Here is a 16,985-nt window from a genome sequence, read left to right as displayed (position 1 = left end):
TTGGAAAAACAAAAAAACATATAGTGCTGATTGTTTCTCATTTTCTCCACCAGTCTTACCAGCACTTAATCTATGAACGAACTCAGAATGTGCAGAAAGATTACTTCTTCCTTTACGAATATTTCTCTTTTTCTCGGGTCGTGTTCTATTTAATATAGTTTTACGCCAACGATATAAGGTAATTCAGATTGTCCTCGATGATGTATCCATGGTTATTGGAGTTTTTTTATTAGGATTATTAGAAGTAAAAGTAATAAGAATACACTGTGCATATACATTATGCACCAAAACTTGGCCTCACCCTTACTGGGGTCTAGGAGTCACGAACTACCAATTGGAGTTGCTTCTTCTTGAGCGACAGGGTGGTGGGGGAGTGTCCGTGGCGACACTCCCCCACCACTTTGTATTATCCGTATTATGTCCGATTCTCTTTTTAAGCAGTGACGATTGAGATCTTAAGAGATTTCTGCAAATATTATTCAATATTTTAAATTCTGAGTCCTCACCTTGACAAACCGAACCTTTGTATGACAAGGCAAAAATCGTGATAGAAAAGTGAGGCAAATTTTAGGGTAGAAAAAGGCGGATAATAATTATATTGTCTTCCTCTCGCCTGTTTATATAAATGGGAGAATGGGATGTTCTCGTTATTTTGTTAATTTGTTATTATTAAATATACAACAACTATTATTTACACATTATCATTTTATTATTATGCCCTTCTAAAAATCGTCGACAAAAAAAAACGGATACAAATTGTATACTTAAAAATTTATAATAGTTAAAACTTTCTAAGATTTTAAAATTGCAATATGTATTTTTTCAGTAGTATTAAAAAAACGTTTTGAGATATATACGTATTTACCCAAATATGTACATTTAACCAACATTTTTCATTTCTTAAAAAAAGGAATGAAATTAAAAAAAAATTGATGAACTAATTCAATTGATAAAGAAATACTGATAGCATGTCAGATCCTTTACTATAAAATAAACATATTTTGCCGATATACACATTACTTCAGCTATATGCAATACAAGAATTTACCATTTTCAAAAATGTTTAAGAATTAACACAAACATACATACGCAAGATTGTACCGTCAAAATTAGTCAAAATATATCTCAACCATTTAGTACGAAAACGAAAATGTTTGATCAAAAATACCAGTCTAGAGCGCTATAGAAAGAGAGAAGCCTATATAGATAAATTTAAAGAAACTGTTTTTTAACCTTTCATTTTCTCCAATCCTGTATGATGATCTTTTTTTTTCAAGCCTATATTTTCATAGAAATTTTATATTATGAATTTTATAACAAACTTTTCACCGTGTAATGAATTACCAACTTTTTTTTGCACCGAAACTTTCGTCAATTGAAAATACGAAAAACTAAAAAATTGGAACTTTATAACAAATTTGTTCCTATGAAAAACTTTTTCACTTTGTGTGTCTTCTGTTATTTTCAGTACGTCGCTATAAATCTAGAAATTTTAACTAGACAAATTAAAAAGAAGCTATCAACTACAACTTTCGAATTTCAAAGCATAAATACACAATTTTTGGAATTTTTCAATTTGGTCGGAGTTACGCCAAGTACAACAGAGAAAGCCGAAAATCACTGAGGGTTTATTAAAATAATTCGACTAACGAACTTGTGTCATTCATGTCGGTGTGTCAAATTAGCACATCCTGATCGTCTCGACATGGCCCGTGCCAACAGCAGTTTACACCTGGGTAACGGACGCCGACAAAGAAAGGCAGGAGTCCCGAAAATGTGTTGAATATGCCGTCTTGGGGGTCCTAATGATTTAGTAGTTTGACCCCACAGGAACATGACATATTTTGCGTAGTTCCTAGAGAATGCGAACTTCGGCCAAAAACCGCCGCTAAAACTGTTTGACGCTACCAAAAACTAATAGACGACCTATGTTGGCTCAGCTTATAAATGCATTATTCCTATATGGGTAATGTACGATACAGATATGAGCTCTCTGTTGCAGTGTCTAGCAGGCTAAATTTGCATATATATTTACAGGATCTAAATTCAGGAAATTAATTTACTAATACTATCTACGAACCGGTCAAGCTGGTTCACATAATGCATGTAAACTACTATGGTTAGTAAAACTAGGTCTTGTTTTTTTGTGTACATTTTATAGCAAAGTTGTAATATGACTTTTGAAGTAGGATTAACTCATATGCCGAGTTTGAATAAATTTTAATAAGCCAACCATGCCGTGGCTAGTAACAACACTCGAGCTAACAGCAGTTACCAGAAATAACACGCGGGCTAGAAAATGTTACTAAAATGTTGGCTATAGTAATAGCACTCATGCACGAGCGATAATCAAAACAGCACTTTTTCTATGGATAAGTATAGATCAACAAAACTAAAACACATACCAGTACACATAGAAGCAGTGTTATATTTCAAAAAAAACAGAACGGTAGAAAGAATACATTCTTATCAAGGTAGCATAAAAATACTTACAAAAATGTAACTGAACTGAATTTTTTAAGGGAGAAGAATTACATTTTTGTTACTTAATGTAAAAAAAGAAGTATATTTTAAACATTATTGCGACCTATGTCTATCATATAAAAAAAAAGGTGTTAATTAGTTTTTAAATTTATTTCATCCAAGACCCTTATTTTCTCTAACACATTTGGCAAGCGAATGCGGATTTTTTGTTGTGCTATTTGAAATCCTTTTAGTACTTCTCCATGCTGTTTGAGCTCTTCTTCCACACGACAATGACTTTCTTCTTGAAATGTTAGTTGGCTGCGCGGGTATTTTTTTGCCATGACGCAAATTAGTTTGTCTCCTTACGCTACGAACACCACTATATTTAAAACAGTGGTATAAACCGCTACTCAAATTATTGTCACTATTATTACACTTGTTTTTATTAACCAGACATTGCTTTACAGCTGGATAAAAAGTAAAATGTCAGTGCAAAAACTTTGCCATTCATTTTTAGGGACTGTAATTTCCTGTGGGGAGGGCATATTTTTAATAGATTCTGAATTTATATCGATGTTGTTGGAACCTTCATTGCTTTCCATTTTGCTTTTGTTATACGAATTCTCTACAGTAACTGGATCCATCTCCATCTCCTGCTCACTGACAGTACGCTGTAATGGTAATAACAACTGAAGTTTTGTACTTAAGGTTAAAGTATTAATGCTAAAATTTAAATAAAATAAAGCCTATTTTATATTTTAAATAGGATAACACGAGGGATTACGTGTAGTGTATGCACCAAAAGAGAAGGTATTTATTTTACTTTCCTATTCTTTCTTATTCTTTTGCTAATTAATGATGGTACCAATTTGTTTTCCTCTCTCTTTAACCGTTTTATTACAATAAATTGAATAAACTTCAGAAAATGTCGATTTTCAATTGTTTGTAATTCGAAAACAGTTGAAGATATGTTAGGTATAGGATATTATACATAATATGTTAGAGAAATTTAGTAAAGAATAAAGAGGAATTTATAACACGCCCTGTATATTTCAAAATTTAAGGATCGCTTCCCGTTTCTAAATACTGCATATGTACTTACCAAATTTTAAATTGAAATGCAATGATACGGGGTATGTCCCAATAAAAAAATAGAACTTTAGGTAATGGCACTTTTTTGAGACATCCTGTATAATCAAAAATTCAAGGGTCGCTGCCCCTTCCTAAATACTACCTCTGTACCAAATTTCAAATCAAAATGCAATGTTATATAGGATCTCATTAAAAAAAAATAGTTTTGGTTATAATACTTTCTTGAGACACCCAGTATCATCGAAAATTTAAGGGTCGATTCCCCTTGGGGCATTGGCAACCCTGAATATACCAGACAACCAAGAACCAAAAGACTTTATCCAGCAACTGATCCGTTATTTTAAGGTTAGGAAACAAATTTATCAACATCGGCTTTGTCTTTTAATTGAAGCCTTAGAATCTTATCACTAATTATTTTAGTCTTAAACGTCTTAAGAAGTTTTTCCCCATCCATATTTATATTTTTACGCAACAGTATGTATATAAAACTCAAAAACAAACACCACAAAACACACTTAATCAAAGAAAGAAGGGAGTTTCTAGAAGGCGTGCTGTTGTGCATTTTTCTTTCTAGCACAAGTGCTGTTACTGATAACAATTTCGCGGATCCGAACTTAAACGGAAGTTCCTAGCCCGCGTGCTGTTACTGTAAATGCGTGCGAGAAGCGTCACTTTACCACGTCAGTTTAATTTCCCACGGATCCGAGCCACTTCGAACATTTCCGGGGTTTTACCGCACAAGTTTGGGAGCAATCAGATGATTTCGGAGATATTTCCCACGCCTTCAATTTGACGTTTGTCAATTCTGACGCCCATGTCAGTGAATATATTCGTGTTGTTTGGCGAAAATGAACCCAAAAACTAAGGGTCGTAGAAAAAGTATAGTATGCAACACGTTCGGTATTTTTTTAAAGTTACAGTTTGTTTGTTTCGACGAAAACAGAAACAATAACATTACACTAATGGATTGTGTTGACGACGTAACTACCGCATGGAATATCGACGTTAAGCCTGAAACAATTTCCAATTGTTTTAAAAAAGCCGGTTTTGGTCAGTATTCTGAATGGAAAGAAGAAGATGAGATTCCCTTGATTTTCCTAGGTGTACGCCTGAAAGAAAAGAGTGAAGACGAAATCCAAATAGAAAACGAGTTTAAAGCTTGGACAAACATTAGAGGCATAGCAAAAGGTAGCACCATCAACGATTTTATACATGTGGATGAGGATATTGTTACTTCAGAGTTTCCTACTGATGAAGATATTATCGAATCCTGCAGATCTGAACCGGTACAGTTAAACATCGAAGATGTCTGCGAAAGTGACACGATAGAGGAGGAATTGGAAGATGATTCTCAGCAACAACCTTCAAATGAATTGGTTGAAAATTCGTTGATTGTCTTGCGTTCCTATTTAAAAACCAGTGAATACACAACCGATTCCCTCTATGATTGTTTAAATAAAATTGAAGCTTTTGTTGAAAACCAAAATAAGAAAGAGTGAAAGAGTAAACTTTAATATGTACATACATATGTATGTATATGTGCATACATACTCTGTTTATATATACTGGGTACATATACAATACATTTGTATGTACATATATTATGTAAATAGATACATACATATGTCCTACTAACACATAATTTTCGTTTTTTGTTCAAAAATTATAGATATTAGGGTATTTATGTAACTTATAACCCATTTTTAAAAATGAATGAATAAATGTTCATTAACAAAAAAGTACATGCATTTGTAGTTTTTATTGGTAACTCGAAATCTTGATAACTCGAAATTTTCATGTGTCAAATCGCAGTTCGACTTATCGAAGTTCGACCGTATTTATGAGAAAAATATTTGTGTTTTTTTTTAATGTGCGCAAGAATCTTCGTACTAATCATTTTGTTTTCCTCCACGTGCAGTAAAATGTTCAAATCTCTATTGTCCCTTTCTCCTGTTCTATTATCGACATTTTCATCTGAACGTTTGCAGTTATTTTTTACGGTGCCTTTGAACTTGAATTGGGAAATAATACGTTTAATTGTTAAAATAGAAGATATTGTTTAGCAGGAAAATAAACTGAAATAATTTCAGGCACTGCACAATAATACTTAATTATAGTTACTTTTTCTTCAATTGAATAAGACATATTTAATTTTAATTAAAGCGCCTTTAACGACGTATAACAATCACAAATAAAGATATTGTTATTGTCACGAATTTTTCTGTTTGTCATTATCAAAATGTATTTTACTCGTGTTTGAATTATTACCTAAACTATAAAAACTGTATTTCATATTTAATTCAATAACTGAAGATTGGCCCCTTCAAAAAGTTATATTACAAACAAAATGTACAGGGGAGTCAATATTGGGCCGCTCAAAAATTTACATGGGATTTCCTATGTTCCGTTCGGCAATGCATCACTTACTACTATATACTTACTACTATAATTATTATAGTTACTGCATTATATTTAAAATGTCAATAATTATTAATACTCATTCCCATATGATTGAATATTGCAATACAATATATTAGAATAATGAAAAACAATAACACAGATAAAACACTAAAACTCTTGTGTTGTAATGCAGGATGTTCATAGGTTCTACAGATACAGTTGCGTTTTCAATGTTTTGAAAATAAACAGGAAATACATCAAAGCACTTCTGCAGGTGGAAAAAGCATTACAATTAAGGCCACCCGAAATTCAATATAAATAGCTGCAATATTAATATGATTGACACTTAAACATCACCTTTATAATTTTTGCAATTTTGTTTTTCAAACTACAATTAAATTAATAAATTTCGAATGTCGTGTTGACAGATGAGTAAATGTTAATATAGTTTTTATAATTTAACAGTAAATTACATAGGAAAAAGATATCAAAATGCGGGTTTCACTAGCCTGTTAGACTCTTATTTCACTATCTTTTGTCGAAATAAAAATGACATCGCTGCATTTAATTTTTTTGAGAAAATAAATTTTATTTATATTTACTCCCTCTTGCGGCGATACAAGCAATCAAAGACTATCTGTTCAGGGCAACGTGGATAGTCTAAAACGAGCCCTTTTCAACAACTTCAAGTTTGACAAAATGCCTTCAGTGATTTTCAAGTTCGTGACATTTATTTCCGAAAATATTCAAACACTCTTCACCACTTTTCCTTAAAAGAGAATAAAAACCATTTAGCGAAAAATAATCGAATTTATCCCAAAATTCAAGAATAAGATTGTGCTCCCTAACAACCGTTCTGGAAATGTAAAAACAATTTCCAGGATTTTCTTATGACCGTTTTGGTTTAAGTTTATTCACCCCAAGTCGTTGCAACAATTATTTTTCGAAATAGTGTCCTTACTTAGCCACCCGGTACATCCTCGTCGGCTCAGATTTCACTCTGTATACTACAAAAATCAAGCGTAAACCGGAAACCTATTTATTGCTGATTGGGTCTTGTAATTGAATATGAATATTAATATTCAAGAAAAGGGCGTTCAATTACTATTTTAACTTACAAATGAAAAATTACGCTCTGTACTTCAAGTACCAGGTTCAAAAAAACGCTGCTAACCCTGATTGCTTAGAAGCTTATTGTCGACAAATGCTCTGGCTCCTCTTTCAAAATTACATGGTAAGAGTTATGCTACCACAGCTCATTAATTTTATATAATTACTTAAATATCTGGTTCATAAAACACGTTTTTATATAAAGGAAAAAATACAAAGTAATCAAAATAAATGGTTTTTATTTGCATAAGTATAAAATGATCTAATGCTATTTTTAAAGGTCCTTGCAGACTTTGATCAGGTTGTCCCGCAGAATTTCCAATTGCCGTTTCACGTCGACGTCGACCTCTGGAAGTTGGGACGTCCGCAGACCACGCTGAGGCATCAACGACAACATGTTGCCGTCCGACAATGGAATATTTACATTGGCCGCGTTTTCTTGAACGACGGGCCCCGTTAGCAAAGGACTGCCCTGATAAGACAGTGCCATCTCGCCTTGCTTAGGGCGGCGCAGAATCACCTGAGGGGTATTCTGTTTGACCTTAGGGGTGATGGTGCCCAGGCAATTGAATGGCGCTTGAGTATGAACAGGAGTTTTGTAGCTGTTGGCCTTGGCGGTCCGTGATAATGAACGCGATATTCTGAGCGTTTTGGTGGCTTTTTTGTTGCCCCGCGTGTGTTCACCTGAAGTGCCACCACTACTTTCAGCAGTCAAATAACCTGTGATGATTCCAAAGAACCCAGATGATGTGTTGCGAGATTAGACCGCGGCATGCATAATGAAGACTTGTTAAGATGCGAGAAATAACGTTACTTAAAAGGACAGTCGATTATTGAACCTACCTTCATCTTCGTTAACTTTGTAAGTTTGTCTTTTCCTAGCCTCGGATTGACTTCTGCTTTGTCTCTGCGAGCGGGTAGAGTTCATGGTGGAAAACATGATTGATGAAACGCTGTCACCTACAGCACCGCTTTTCTAAAAACAAAACTCGTAAACAGAGACAATTATTAAAAGCAAAAGGGGCAGTTACTATTTCACGGATTGTCCTTTTTAAAACAGAGGAAGGGAACTTGGCCCGGTACATCAACTGCAACATGCGCCAGTCCTCTAATTCTTGTTGTTTCATTGATTCAAGTTCCGCCACCACCGCTTTTTCTGTAAAGGGTTGAAATTTTGTTTATCGAGCAAAAAGCTTGAAATGATGCTGCTCATTTTACCCTCTCGATTGGTTTGTTCATTCAGCTGTTTCACCAGTTGCATTTGTTCACTAATTACGTTTTTAGGTTTGGGAGCTTTCACTCTTCTCGTCCGGGCCATTTTAAAATAATTAAAAACGATGACACCAAAGCAAATCCGCTCAAAAATTTAACGGAAACCGACAAACCACAGATCATAATCCAATTATAATCTTCTAATATCTGAACCTATTGAACAACAACTAGGAGCACTCGGCCATTACCTGGCGACTTTCCGCAGCATCGAAATTGAACGTTATTTCGTATTCGATTACTTTGTTTCGTCAGTTTTGTGATTTTTTTTTGTTCATAATACTTGGAATATTCGGAACTGTCATCCGGCCGGTTCGGTTTAAAAAATAAAGAAATAAAAAAAATCAATTAAAAAGGAAGTGCGCCTCTCAATTCAATTCAATGATGCGTTTCACAGGTAGCTGTTGGTAGTGCGCCTCTGTAATATACACAGAAACCCGAGCGGTGCAACGCAAGCAAAACCCTCTCATACACTAAACAAAAACCTGAGATTGACATTTACAAACAACCCGACGTGTCTGTAAACTGCAAAATTATAATGGGAAATCTTCCTCGTCAATACAACAAGACCAACGTAACATAGACAACTGCTGTAAAAATGTAGCATTCTTAACAAGGATCTGTTACCGACATTGTCATCGGTTAAAAAAAGATTATAAATTGCTAGTGAACCTTCATAAGTGAAATGGGATCAGAACGATTTTGTCTGCAAACTCGTAACAAACGGAGCAGACTTCAGAAATACTTCCTGATGTAACCCAGTCATCATTTCCCATCTGACCAATCAGAAGGATCAGATATTTTGATTTCTACGTTAAGGTCTACACAACGATACAGGATCGAGCAAGATGTAAGTAGTGCGTGTCGCCATCTATGAGCAACAAAAAACTTTCACATTCTAATAAAAAATGTTTACTTAAAATTTTCAATGTTCCGGTTGTAATTTGTAGGCATTTGATAAAAGGATTACTTACTATGGGTTAGGTGCTACGTATTGGGTTGTACCAGTAATACATCAATTTGTTTAAATGAAATATCTATATGGAAATAGACATTTCAATTCAACACATAAGCAAATCTACCATCGATGTCGCAACTCAGTACTATCGAATAATTATGAATCAAAGTGACCGAATCAATCGCGATTGACACAACTTTACTATGGGTAACCAAGGAGCGATTTCTTGAATCTCGCAGAGGACATGCCCTGTTCGAGATTCCAGAAATGTCTCCCTGGTAACCCATAGATAATAACTTTTGATCTTACCGATTGACACCTCTAACTAGACATTTTTTGCTTTTTGAGTGCTTGAGTTTTGGACACTTTGGAATTCTCCGTTTTTCTACAAATTATCAAATAACCAAATCTGATTTTAGACCGTGACCACACAATAGATAGTCTCTTATTTGGTGTCGTGTATTTTATGTGCTATTTTATGGTGTCGTCGGATAACTATCACCTGACTGTGGAAAACATCCCCTAAATTTTGTGACTGACTGTCACTGTCAGACGTTTTGCGTCATCCGATTTTTGAATTGGGTAACAAATTTGATCAACATCTTAATTTGAATTTATCACAACTTTTTGGTAAATGTGATTAGTTTGTTTTTTGCATTCTATTAGTTGAAGTAATTTTGATACATATTTCTGCAATTTTAGGTGAGCGCAAATTAACGAATGGAAATGAACTCCAGATCAAAGTCTAATCCATGGATTAAAAATAACTCCTCACAAAGCAACAGAAAAATTCCAAAAAATGTGTTTGATCCAGGTCCCAAACCATTATTAAAAGCTTCAGAAAGAAAATTTAAGGAAGCACATCAGAAATTTCAAGATTCTGTGCAAAAGCATTTAAAGGACTATGACTCTTCTTCAGAAGAGGAATATGTAGACCCCACAGATGTTATTGGTAATCTTGTGTGATATAAGTATATAATTTCCATAGCTACTTAAATGTTTTAGATGTGATTTTAAAAAATTATAGGCAAGGAAGAGGAAGCAATGATCAAGTAACCAAAACTGAAACATTTATTGAAGAGGCATTTTTATCAGGAACACACACTTGTTTGATTTGCATCTCTAGAATTAAACGAGATGATGAAGTAATATTTACCAAAATCCTTAGATATGTTAATCTAATATATTCATCTGCAATTTAAGATATGGAGTTGTTCCAATTGTTATGGCTCATTTCACTTGTTATGCATCCAGAGATGGTCAAAAGATACCATAACTCAACAAAAGCAATCATTAGAAGAGCAATCGTTTTCCCACAGAAAGCCTCTGTCTTGGTGTTGTCCGAAATGTCGATTTGAATATGAACCAGAGAATATTCCATCACAATATTTATGCTTTTGCGGAAAAATCCAGAAACCAAAGTATGATCCATTTTTAATTCCTCATTCATGCGGGGCAATTTGCAAGAAAGGTTTGGTCCCCACTTGTGGACATAAATGTCTGTTGCTTTGTCATCCAGGTAAGACAAACATTTTTAAAATAAAAATTAAAACAATTTTTATTGCATTACAAATAAAACTATTACAACAAAATGTTACAGACAAGGGTGGAGAGTACCACTAAGCATATTTTAATACTACCCTCAGTAACACAACTTTAAAAAAGTGGTACAAAAAAATATCATAAATTTCACATATCACTAAATGTGTCAATGCTATACCCCACACAAAAAAATTTAGGCGATTTTAAAATAAATATATACCTTAGTAGTTATAGGAATGAGGGACTTAGTTATAAATTAGGGGAGAAGTATATAGAAAACAATGTTTAAAAACTCTTCGGTGCGGTGCGGTGGTATCCATATGGTATAATTAAAATGATGCATGCAGTACTTTTTTGACATATTAGTTCTGCTAAGTACTTGAGTTCTTTTGATTTTTAAGTTAATGCACCTGACATTGCATCTGAACATAACTTCTCTGAGCTATGTTAGGTCCCAAAATTTCTGATGACTTACTTGACTTACTTGTTCTCTCCTTGATATATCCTTTATATATCGAACACAAGTACTCTATAGGCATGAAAATTTGGAAGAAAAGGAGCATATACAATATTAATATAAGCAGGTGTATACGGTAATAAACTTTCCAAAAGACTTCTATCGACGTACAACATCAGATTCCTGGCTTCATCATATATTAAATGAGGATAGGTCGATATTATTTTTTGAAAACAGAATATCCTACATTTTGGCAGGATTATTACATTTATTTGAACCCCTTTAAGAGTTTTATTTTAGGGCCCTGTCCCCCATGCCCAGTAACTGTCAGTGTCTCTTGCTTTTGTGGCTCCCAACCACCAGTGACCCAACGTTGTAGTCACAAAGGTTGGTCCTGTGGTAATCGATGCGATAAAACGTTGTCATGCGGCAAACACAACTGCCCTGAGCTATGTCACCCAGGCGAGTGTAAACCTTGTTCGAAAAAAAGCATTCAGAAATGCATGTGTCAGTCACAGCAGAAGCTAAGAGATTGCGCATCACCTGTCTGGCAATGTGACAAGGTTAGTGAATTTATTTTTAAGTTGCCGTTTTGAATTACATATACATATTACATATATTGTTTTCTATCGTTAAGCTGCATTTACATTCAATTGCCAATGAGTATTAACCAATTTGTATTACTTTTTGGTTGTTCCAGCATCAAAAACATTCAACACACTAAGTGCCCAGACTAAGTCGCTAGTTGAAAAAAATTACTTTAACATAATTACAATTAAAAAATATAATTCTCAAACAAATGACCCCTTTAAGGGAACTGTAGAATATTATTTATCCATTAGATTACTATGTATTGACTAATTTATTTACAAAAATCTGCAAGAACATAGGTAACCTAAAATGATCTTTTAGATAAAGTAAAACTATGTAGGTAGATTATATTGTAAATATAAATTCTTCTAATATTTATATGCATAAGTCCACAGGGCTGTACAGACATGGGAGGGAGTAGAGGAATTTACGTTTACAATATAATATACCTATATAGTTTTACTTTATCTAAAAATCATTTTAGGTTACCTAGGTTCTTGTAGACTTTTGTAAATTAACTAGTAAATATTTGTACTGAATAATTAATTACATACAAAAATCTTGAAACCCTAAAATGTCGCAGCCGCTTGAGATGTGAGTCTCTGTATTCAATTAATCCAGTAGTAATATGAGAAAGTAAATAATTTTAAATTAAAATGAGTAACAATACAAATGATGTTCCAGATCTGTGGTAAACTATTGGACTGTGGTAATCACAGGTGCCAAGAAGTTTGCCATGGGGGGGTGTGCGAATCTTGTGCTCTGAGCAAACCTAGAACCTGCCCCTGTGGAAAAGAAAAATATATATTGCCGTGCACTGACGAAACACCCACTTGCAAAGACACGTGTGGTAAATTGTTGGAATGCGGCATTCATTTTTGTAACCAAAGGTGTCACAAAGAAAAATGTGGATTGGTTAGTTGTAGCACAGCGCGGAACAAGTAAAATTCTAACCTTGCGAATTTTAGTGTTTGGAGACGGTTATAAAAGCTTGCAGATGCGGTCAGTACTCCAAAGAGATACAGTGCAGCAAGCAGTACTTGTGTGATACAAAGTGCAAGAGGATAAGGGATTGTAATAAACATCCGTGCAATAGAAAAGTAAGGCCATGTAAATGGACCCTAATTGTTTGCTATTATTTTGCTTTTAGTGCTGTGACGGTAATTGCCCGCCATGCGAAAAAGTTTGCGGGCACACTTTGCAGTGTGGGAATCACAAGTGCGCCTCGGTTTGTCACCGGGGCCTATGCTATCCGTGTCAGCAAACCAACATAGTGACTTGCAGATGTGGTGCTACGAAAATCACGGTGCCTTGTGGCAAAAAACACAAAACCAAACCTCCAAGATGTTCGAAATTGTGCCTGTAAGTACAGAAATTAGGGTACAGAAGCATGTTGACAATTGTGGATTACAGAATTCCACCGGATTGTCACCACGAAACTCGGGAAAGCCACAGGTGTCATTTCGGCGATTGTCCCGCTTGTAAGCAAGTATGTAATAAACGAAGGAGTACCTGCGAGCATCTCTGTTTAGCACAGTGTCATTCTGCAGTGCTAGTCAAGTTGGAAACTGAGAGAGCTTCGATGCCTTGGGAACAAAGTAAACCACAATTGGAAAAGCGAGAACTGCAGTGTCCGGACTGTATTGTTCCGGTTATGGTGACATGTTTAGGTGAGACTATGAGGGACTGAAAAATGGGTCTCGGATTATAGACAAATTTAGTGAAATCTCTCTGGTTTGTGTATGATTTGCAAATGTCGAAACGACCAAACTCCACCGGCGCTCCACTTAGATCCAGATCTGGAACTAGCAATTAGGAACTAGGAACTAGATCTGGAAAGTAGGGACAGAAATTTTTACATACGACGTTGTAGACATATCCTCTTATAACTTCTCCCTAGGTGAGACAAAAGCCATTAAAATTAATCTATTTACAATGAAAATAATAATAACGCTTTATTCCCAGATTCTGCTTAATTAGAAAACAGTGCAAACATTTAAATATGTTAAAACAGTAAAAAAAATATAATAAAAAAACTACATAATATAAACATGACTGTAAGTTAGGATAAAGCAACATATAACACTGATCTTTCAAGTATTCAGAAAGTCTTTAAACAAAGCCAAGCTGGTGTTAACTAAATCCACGCTAGTCTGGCGCCCTAGTTGGGACATTGGTGGAGCTTGTTAGCTGGCGAAAGCGCATATTCTTCTGTGTGTTAAAAGAGGGTACATGAACATTAAGTTGCTGAAGACAAAATTAAATTGCCTGAGCAGTTCAACCTATGGTACAAAATAACCCTTGGACTTAAATGAACAGTGTTTTTTGAATTTTCGTCTATTCTCTCCCGTGTGTATTGACATCTGATGATCGATCATATATAGATTGTGAGCACTAATGAGTATGAGCAGTAATGAAATTAATAATATACTAAGGGTTAATAGACTTTTACGCCAACATACCAAATATTTTTTGGTTTTTAGTCAGTTCTGGATTAGGATCTCTGATCATTTTTCTCTTTACCAAAGTTTAGTTATAGGAGGGTGAGGAGGTAAACATAGAGAGGTTTAAAACGAGAGATAGGCTTACTCCTATACAAGAAACGAGGCACCACAGTGTAGTCACTTAAGAGTGCAATACATGAAAAAATTGCTCTTTGTATTAAACATTACAAATAAACTTTTTGCTCTTGCTCTTTGAGTTACATTTTATATTATTATTACTGACGTGTTAACTTGCTAAGAGGCGTTTTTTTTATTTTAAAGTTTGCCACAAACATGAAGCTTGCAAATGCCTAATATATTAAAATCTGAATTATTTTTTCAAATATAGTTGTTGGTTATAAACATGTTTAGATTAAATAAAAAAAAATACCAACGTTTTTATTTTAAAAGGAAAAAAATACTTAGGTATTTGTTAACTTTTCATGCTAAACAATAAGGGTTTTTTTACTATTGTGCAATATTTTTATTTGGTGACCTATCCTGTGGACGTTTGACTCGGAACTAGTCTAACTGCAACTAAAATGGCTAATGAATGTGCAACAACTTTTGACAATACTAGTATTTTGCTGGACCACACGTTATACTTTACGTGTTATTATAGGAGAACATGAAACATCCAGCTGGCCATGCCATTTGGCGAAACCCTCTTGTTGCGGTCGTCCCTGTGGCAGAATGTTAGCGTGCAGTAACCACTTCTGCTCGGTACCTTGTCACGTTGTCGACAGTGTTGAAGACAACAAAGTTAAGGTATCTCTTTTGTATTTTAATAACTTTTTAGAGATATTTGAGGTGATAACCATTTAGGCAGGAACCAATTGTGAAAAGTGCGAAAATCCTTGTATGAAAGCTAGACCTGACGGATGTCAGCATAGCTGCCTTAACCCGTGTCATCCGGGCGAGTGCCCTCCTTGCAAGCAAATGCTCAGGATCAAATGCCACTGCGGCCTAAACCAGCCTTATATCAAGTGCAGCGATTGGCTGGATTTGGTTAAAAGGGAGGAGTTGCAGAGTTGCGGCAATCAGTGTCCTAAAAATGTAACCACGCTTAGTTTATGTCAGTGTTGAACGGGGTAATTCTTGCGCTAATATAATATAAACGCATTTCCTATATGCCGTCGACAGGTAGGTGGTATTTTGTAAAAATATTTTAACCTACCACGCACAGTTTCATTCTTTGGATAGGCTAGTCATTTCTTCCCATCACAGTGCGCTGTAAGAGACAAGATCTTTTAACCGTCTGTAATAATATTCTACACGGCAAAGTTTCAATTCTAGAAAATGTTAATAAAACCTGAGCAACCGCCACTTTGACTTTTTTGCTCCTGCGTCAGGTTCTCCATAGGTTCAAGCAGACTTATTTAGACATTAGCGGTCATTATTTTTTGTTTATTAGTACCTATTTGCTGAGTATCCCTTTTTTTTATTCTCTTTACTCTCTTTATTTTGTGATTTAACTTAATTTAGTTTATATTTGACCTAGTTTTATTGTTAACCTACTCTGAATGATGGGCACAGATTATTAGTAAGGTATATTTTTTACCAGGACACCATATTAGTGAAGGTGGCCATTTCGAAAAAAAAATTGTAATGAGTGAATATTATTAGTAGGACTTGAAAAAATGTCAGTGCAGTACCAATTTTTTTCTGCTACTGCTAAAAATGTCTCTTGATGCAGATAATCAACCTACCGAATTTCACAAAGAAATCTAGAATCTCTTCTACGGTAATAAAACGTTTACTACCGTGTATCTCAAAATTTAAGGCATTTAGGACATACGTTCATGAGTTTTTTTTTTTATTAAAATGAACTCAAGAATAACCTCCATTGTCGACACGCCATTAAGGAACAATGTTACAACTTTAAACGTTTTAGTACGCTTGCGGTCACCGGTGCAAAGCAAACTGTCATTCCGGCAAATGTCCCAATTCCGACTCGTGTAAGAAGAAGCTGAAAGTAACTTGTAAGTGCAAGAGGATAAAGAAGGAATTTTCATGCGAGAGCGTGCGCAGAGGTGTCGCCACAATCGACTGCGACGACGGATGCGCGCAAAAACAAAAAGAAGAACAGCAAAAGCAGGACGAGTTAGATAAAGTGCGGAAACTGCAAGAAGAGATTAAGAACCAAAGGGAATTAGAGAAGTACGAGAAGATCTTTGCTGGCAAGAGGAAAACGAAGGAGAGGAAGAAACACGAGGAAAATGAAGAGAAGACGCTTTTTCGAAAATACTGGATGCTGGTTTTGTCGAGTTTTTTGGTTGTTGCGTCAGTGGCTGTTTATCAGGTTGTTGGCTAGAAGTTTGTATATCTATGTAGGGTCCATTTGAGGTATTCTTTTTGGGTATAGGGGAGTTAAGATAGTGTTGAGATCTTGCAACAATAAAGTTTGATTAGAAAAAAAATGTTGTTCTGTTGTGTTATTATGATTATAATATGAATGGTATTTTATAAAAGGAAGCATATGAGGTAAGTACGTAAGTATCAGTATTCTGAAAATTGTAGAGAAACTCTTGTTGCTTATATTGATTACAAAGTTTTGCTGAAGTTTAAATTTATGATAGGTAGGTAAATGATAAAAATAACAAAACCTCAGACACCA

General features: G+C 34.8%; 2 protein-coding genes across 4 annotated transcripts; one reads left to right on the top strand and one right to left on the bottom strand.

Annotated features, from left to right (window-relative positions):
- Positions 1–7,308: 7,308 nt before the first annotated feature.
- Positions 7,309–9,044, bottom strand: LOC132698830 (borealin-like). Of its 2 annotated transcripts, none has more exons than XM_060665158.1 (4): positions 8,287–9,044; positions 8,100–8,224; positions 7,912–8,044; positions 7,309–7,788 (listed from the first exon to the last, which is right to left on the bottom strand). In XM_060665158.1, exons 1-4 carry the CDS (start codon positions 8,384–8,386, stop codon positions 7,343–7,345), a joined length of 804 nt encoding a protein of 267 aa, XP_060521141.1. In that variant the 5' UTR covers positions 8,387–9,044; the 3' UTR covers positions 7,309–7,342. The 2 variants fall into 2 exon arrangements, with proteins under 2 accessions (XP_060521141.1, XP_060521143.1); XM_060665160.1 differs by having other exon boundaries at positions 7,309–7,752; positions 8,287–8,659.
- A 254-nt stretch (positions 9,045–9,298) lies between these two features.
- LOC132698825 (NF-X1-type zinc finger protein NFXL1) lies at positions 9,299–16,798 on the top strand. 2 transcript variants are annotated; one of them, XM_060665153.1, is made up of 12 exons: positions 9,299–9,877; positions 9,998–10,247; positions 10,301–10,440; positions 10,499–10,814; positions 11,595–11,857; positions 12,570–12,800; positions 12,854–12,985; positions 13,036–13,247; positions 13,299–13,555; positions 14,991–15,136; positions 15,194–15,424; positions 16,263–16,798. In XM_060665153.1, the coding sequence occupies exons 2-12, from the start codon at positions 10,016–10,018 to the stop codon at positions 16,680–16,682; spliced, it is 2,580 nt and encodes an 859-aa protein (XP_060521136.1). In that variant the 5' UTR covers positions 9,299–9,877; positions 9,998–10,015; the 3' UTR covers positions 16,683–16,798. The 2 variants fall into 2 exon arrangements, with proteins under 2 accessions (XP_060521136.1, XP_060521137.1); XM_060665154.1 differs by having other exon boundaries at positions 9,299–9,925.
- Positions 16,799–16,985: the final 187 nt, after the last annotated feature.

Source organism: Cylas formicarius, unplaced genomic scaffold (assembly GCF_029955315.1).
Source record: "Cylas formicarius isolate icCylForm1 unplaced genomic scaffold, icCylForm1.1 PGA_scaffold_2__14_contigs__length_35257938, whole genome shotgun sequence".
Classification (NCBI taxonomy): Eukaryota; Metazoa; Arthropoda; class Insecta; order Coleoptera; family Brentidae; genus Cylas; species Cylas formicarius.
The sequence above is the reverse complement of the archived record's forward strand: the minus strand, read 5'-3'. Positions and strand labels throughout refer to the sequence as shown.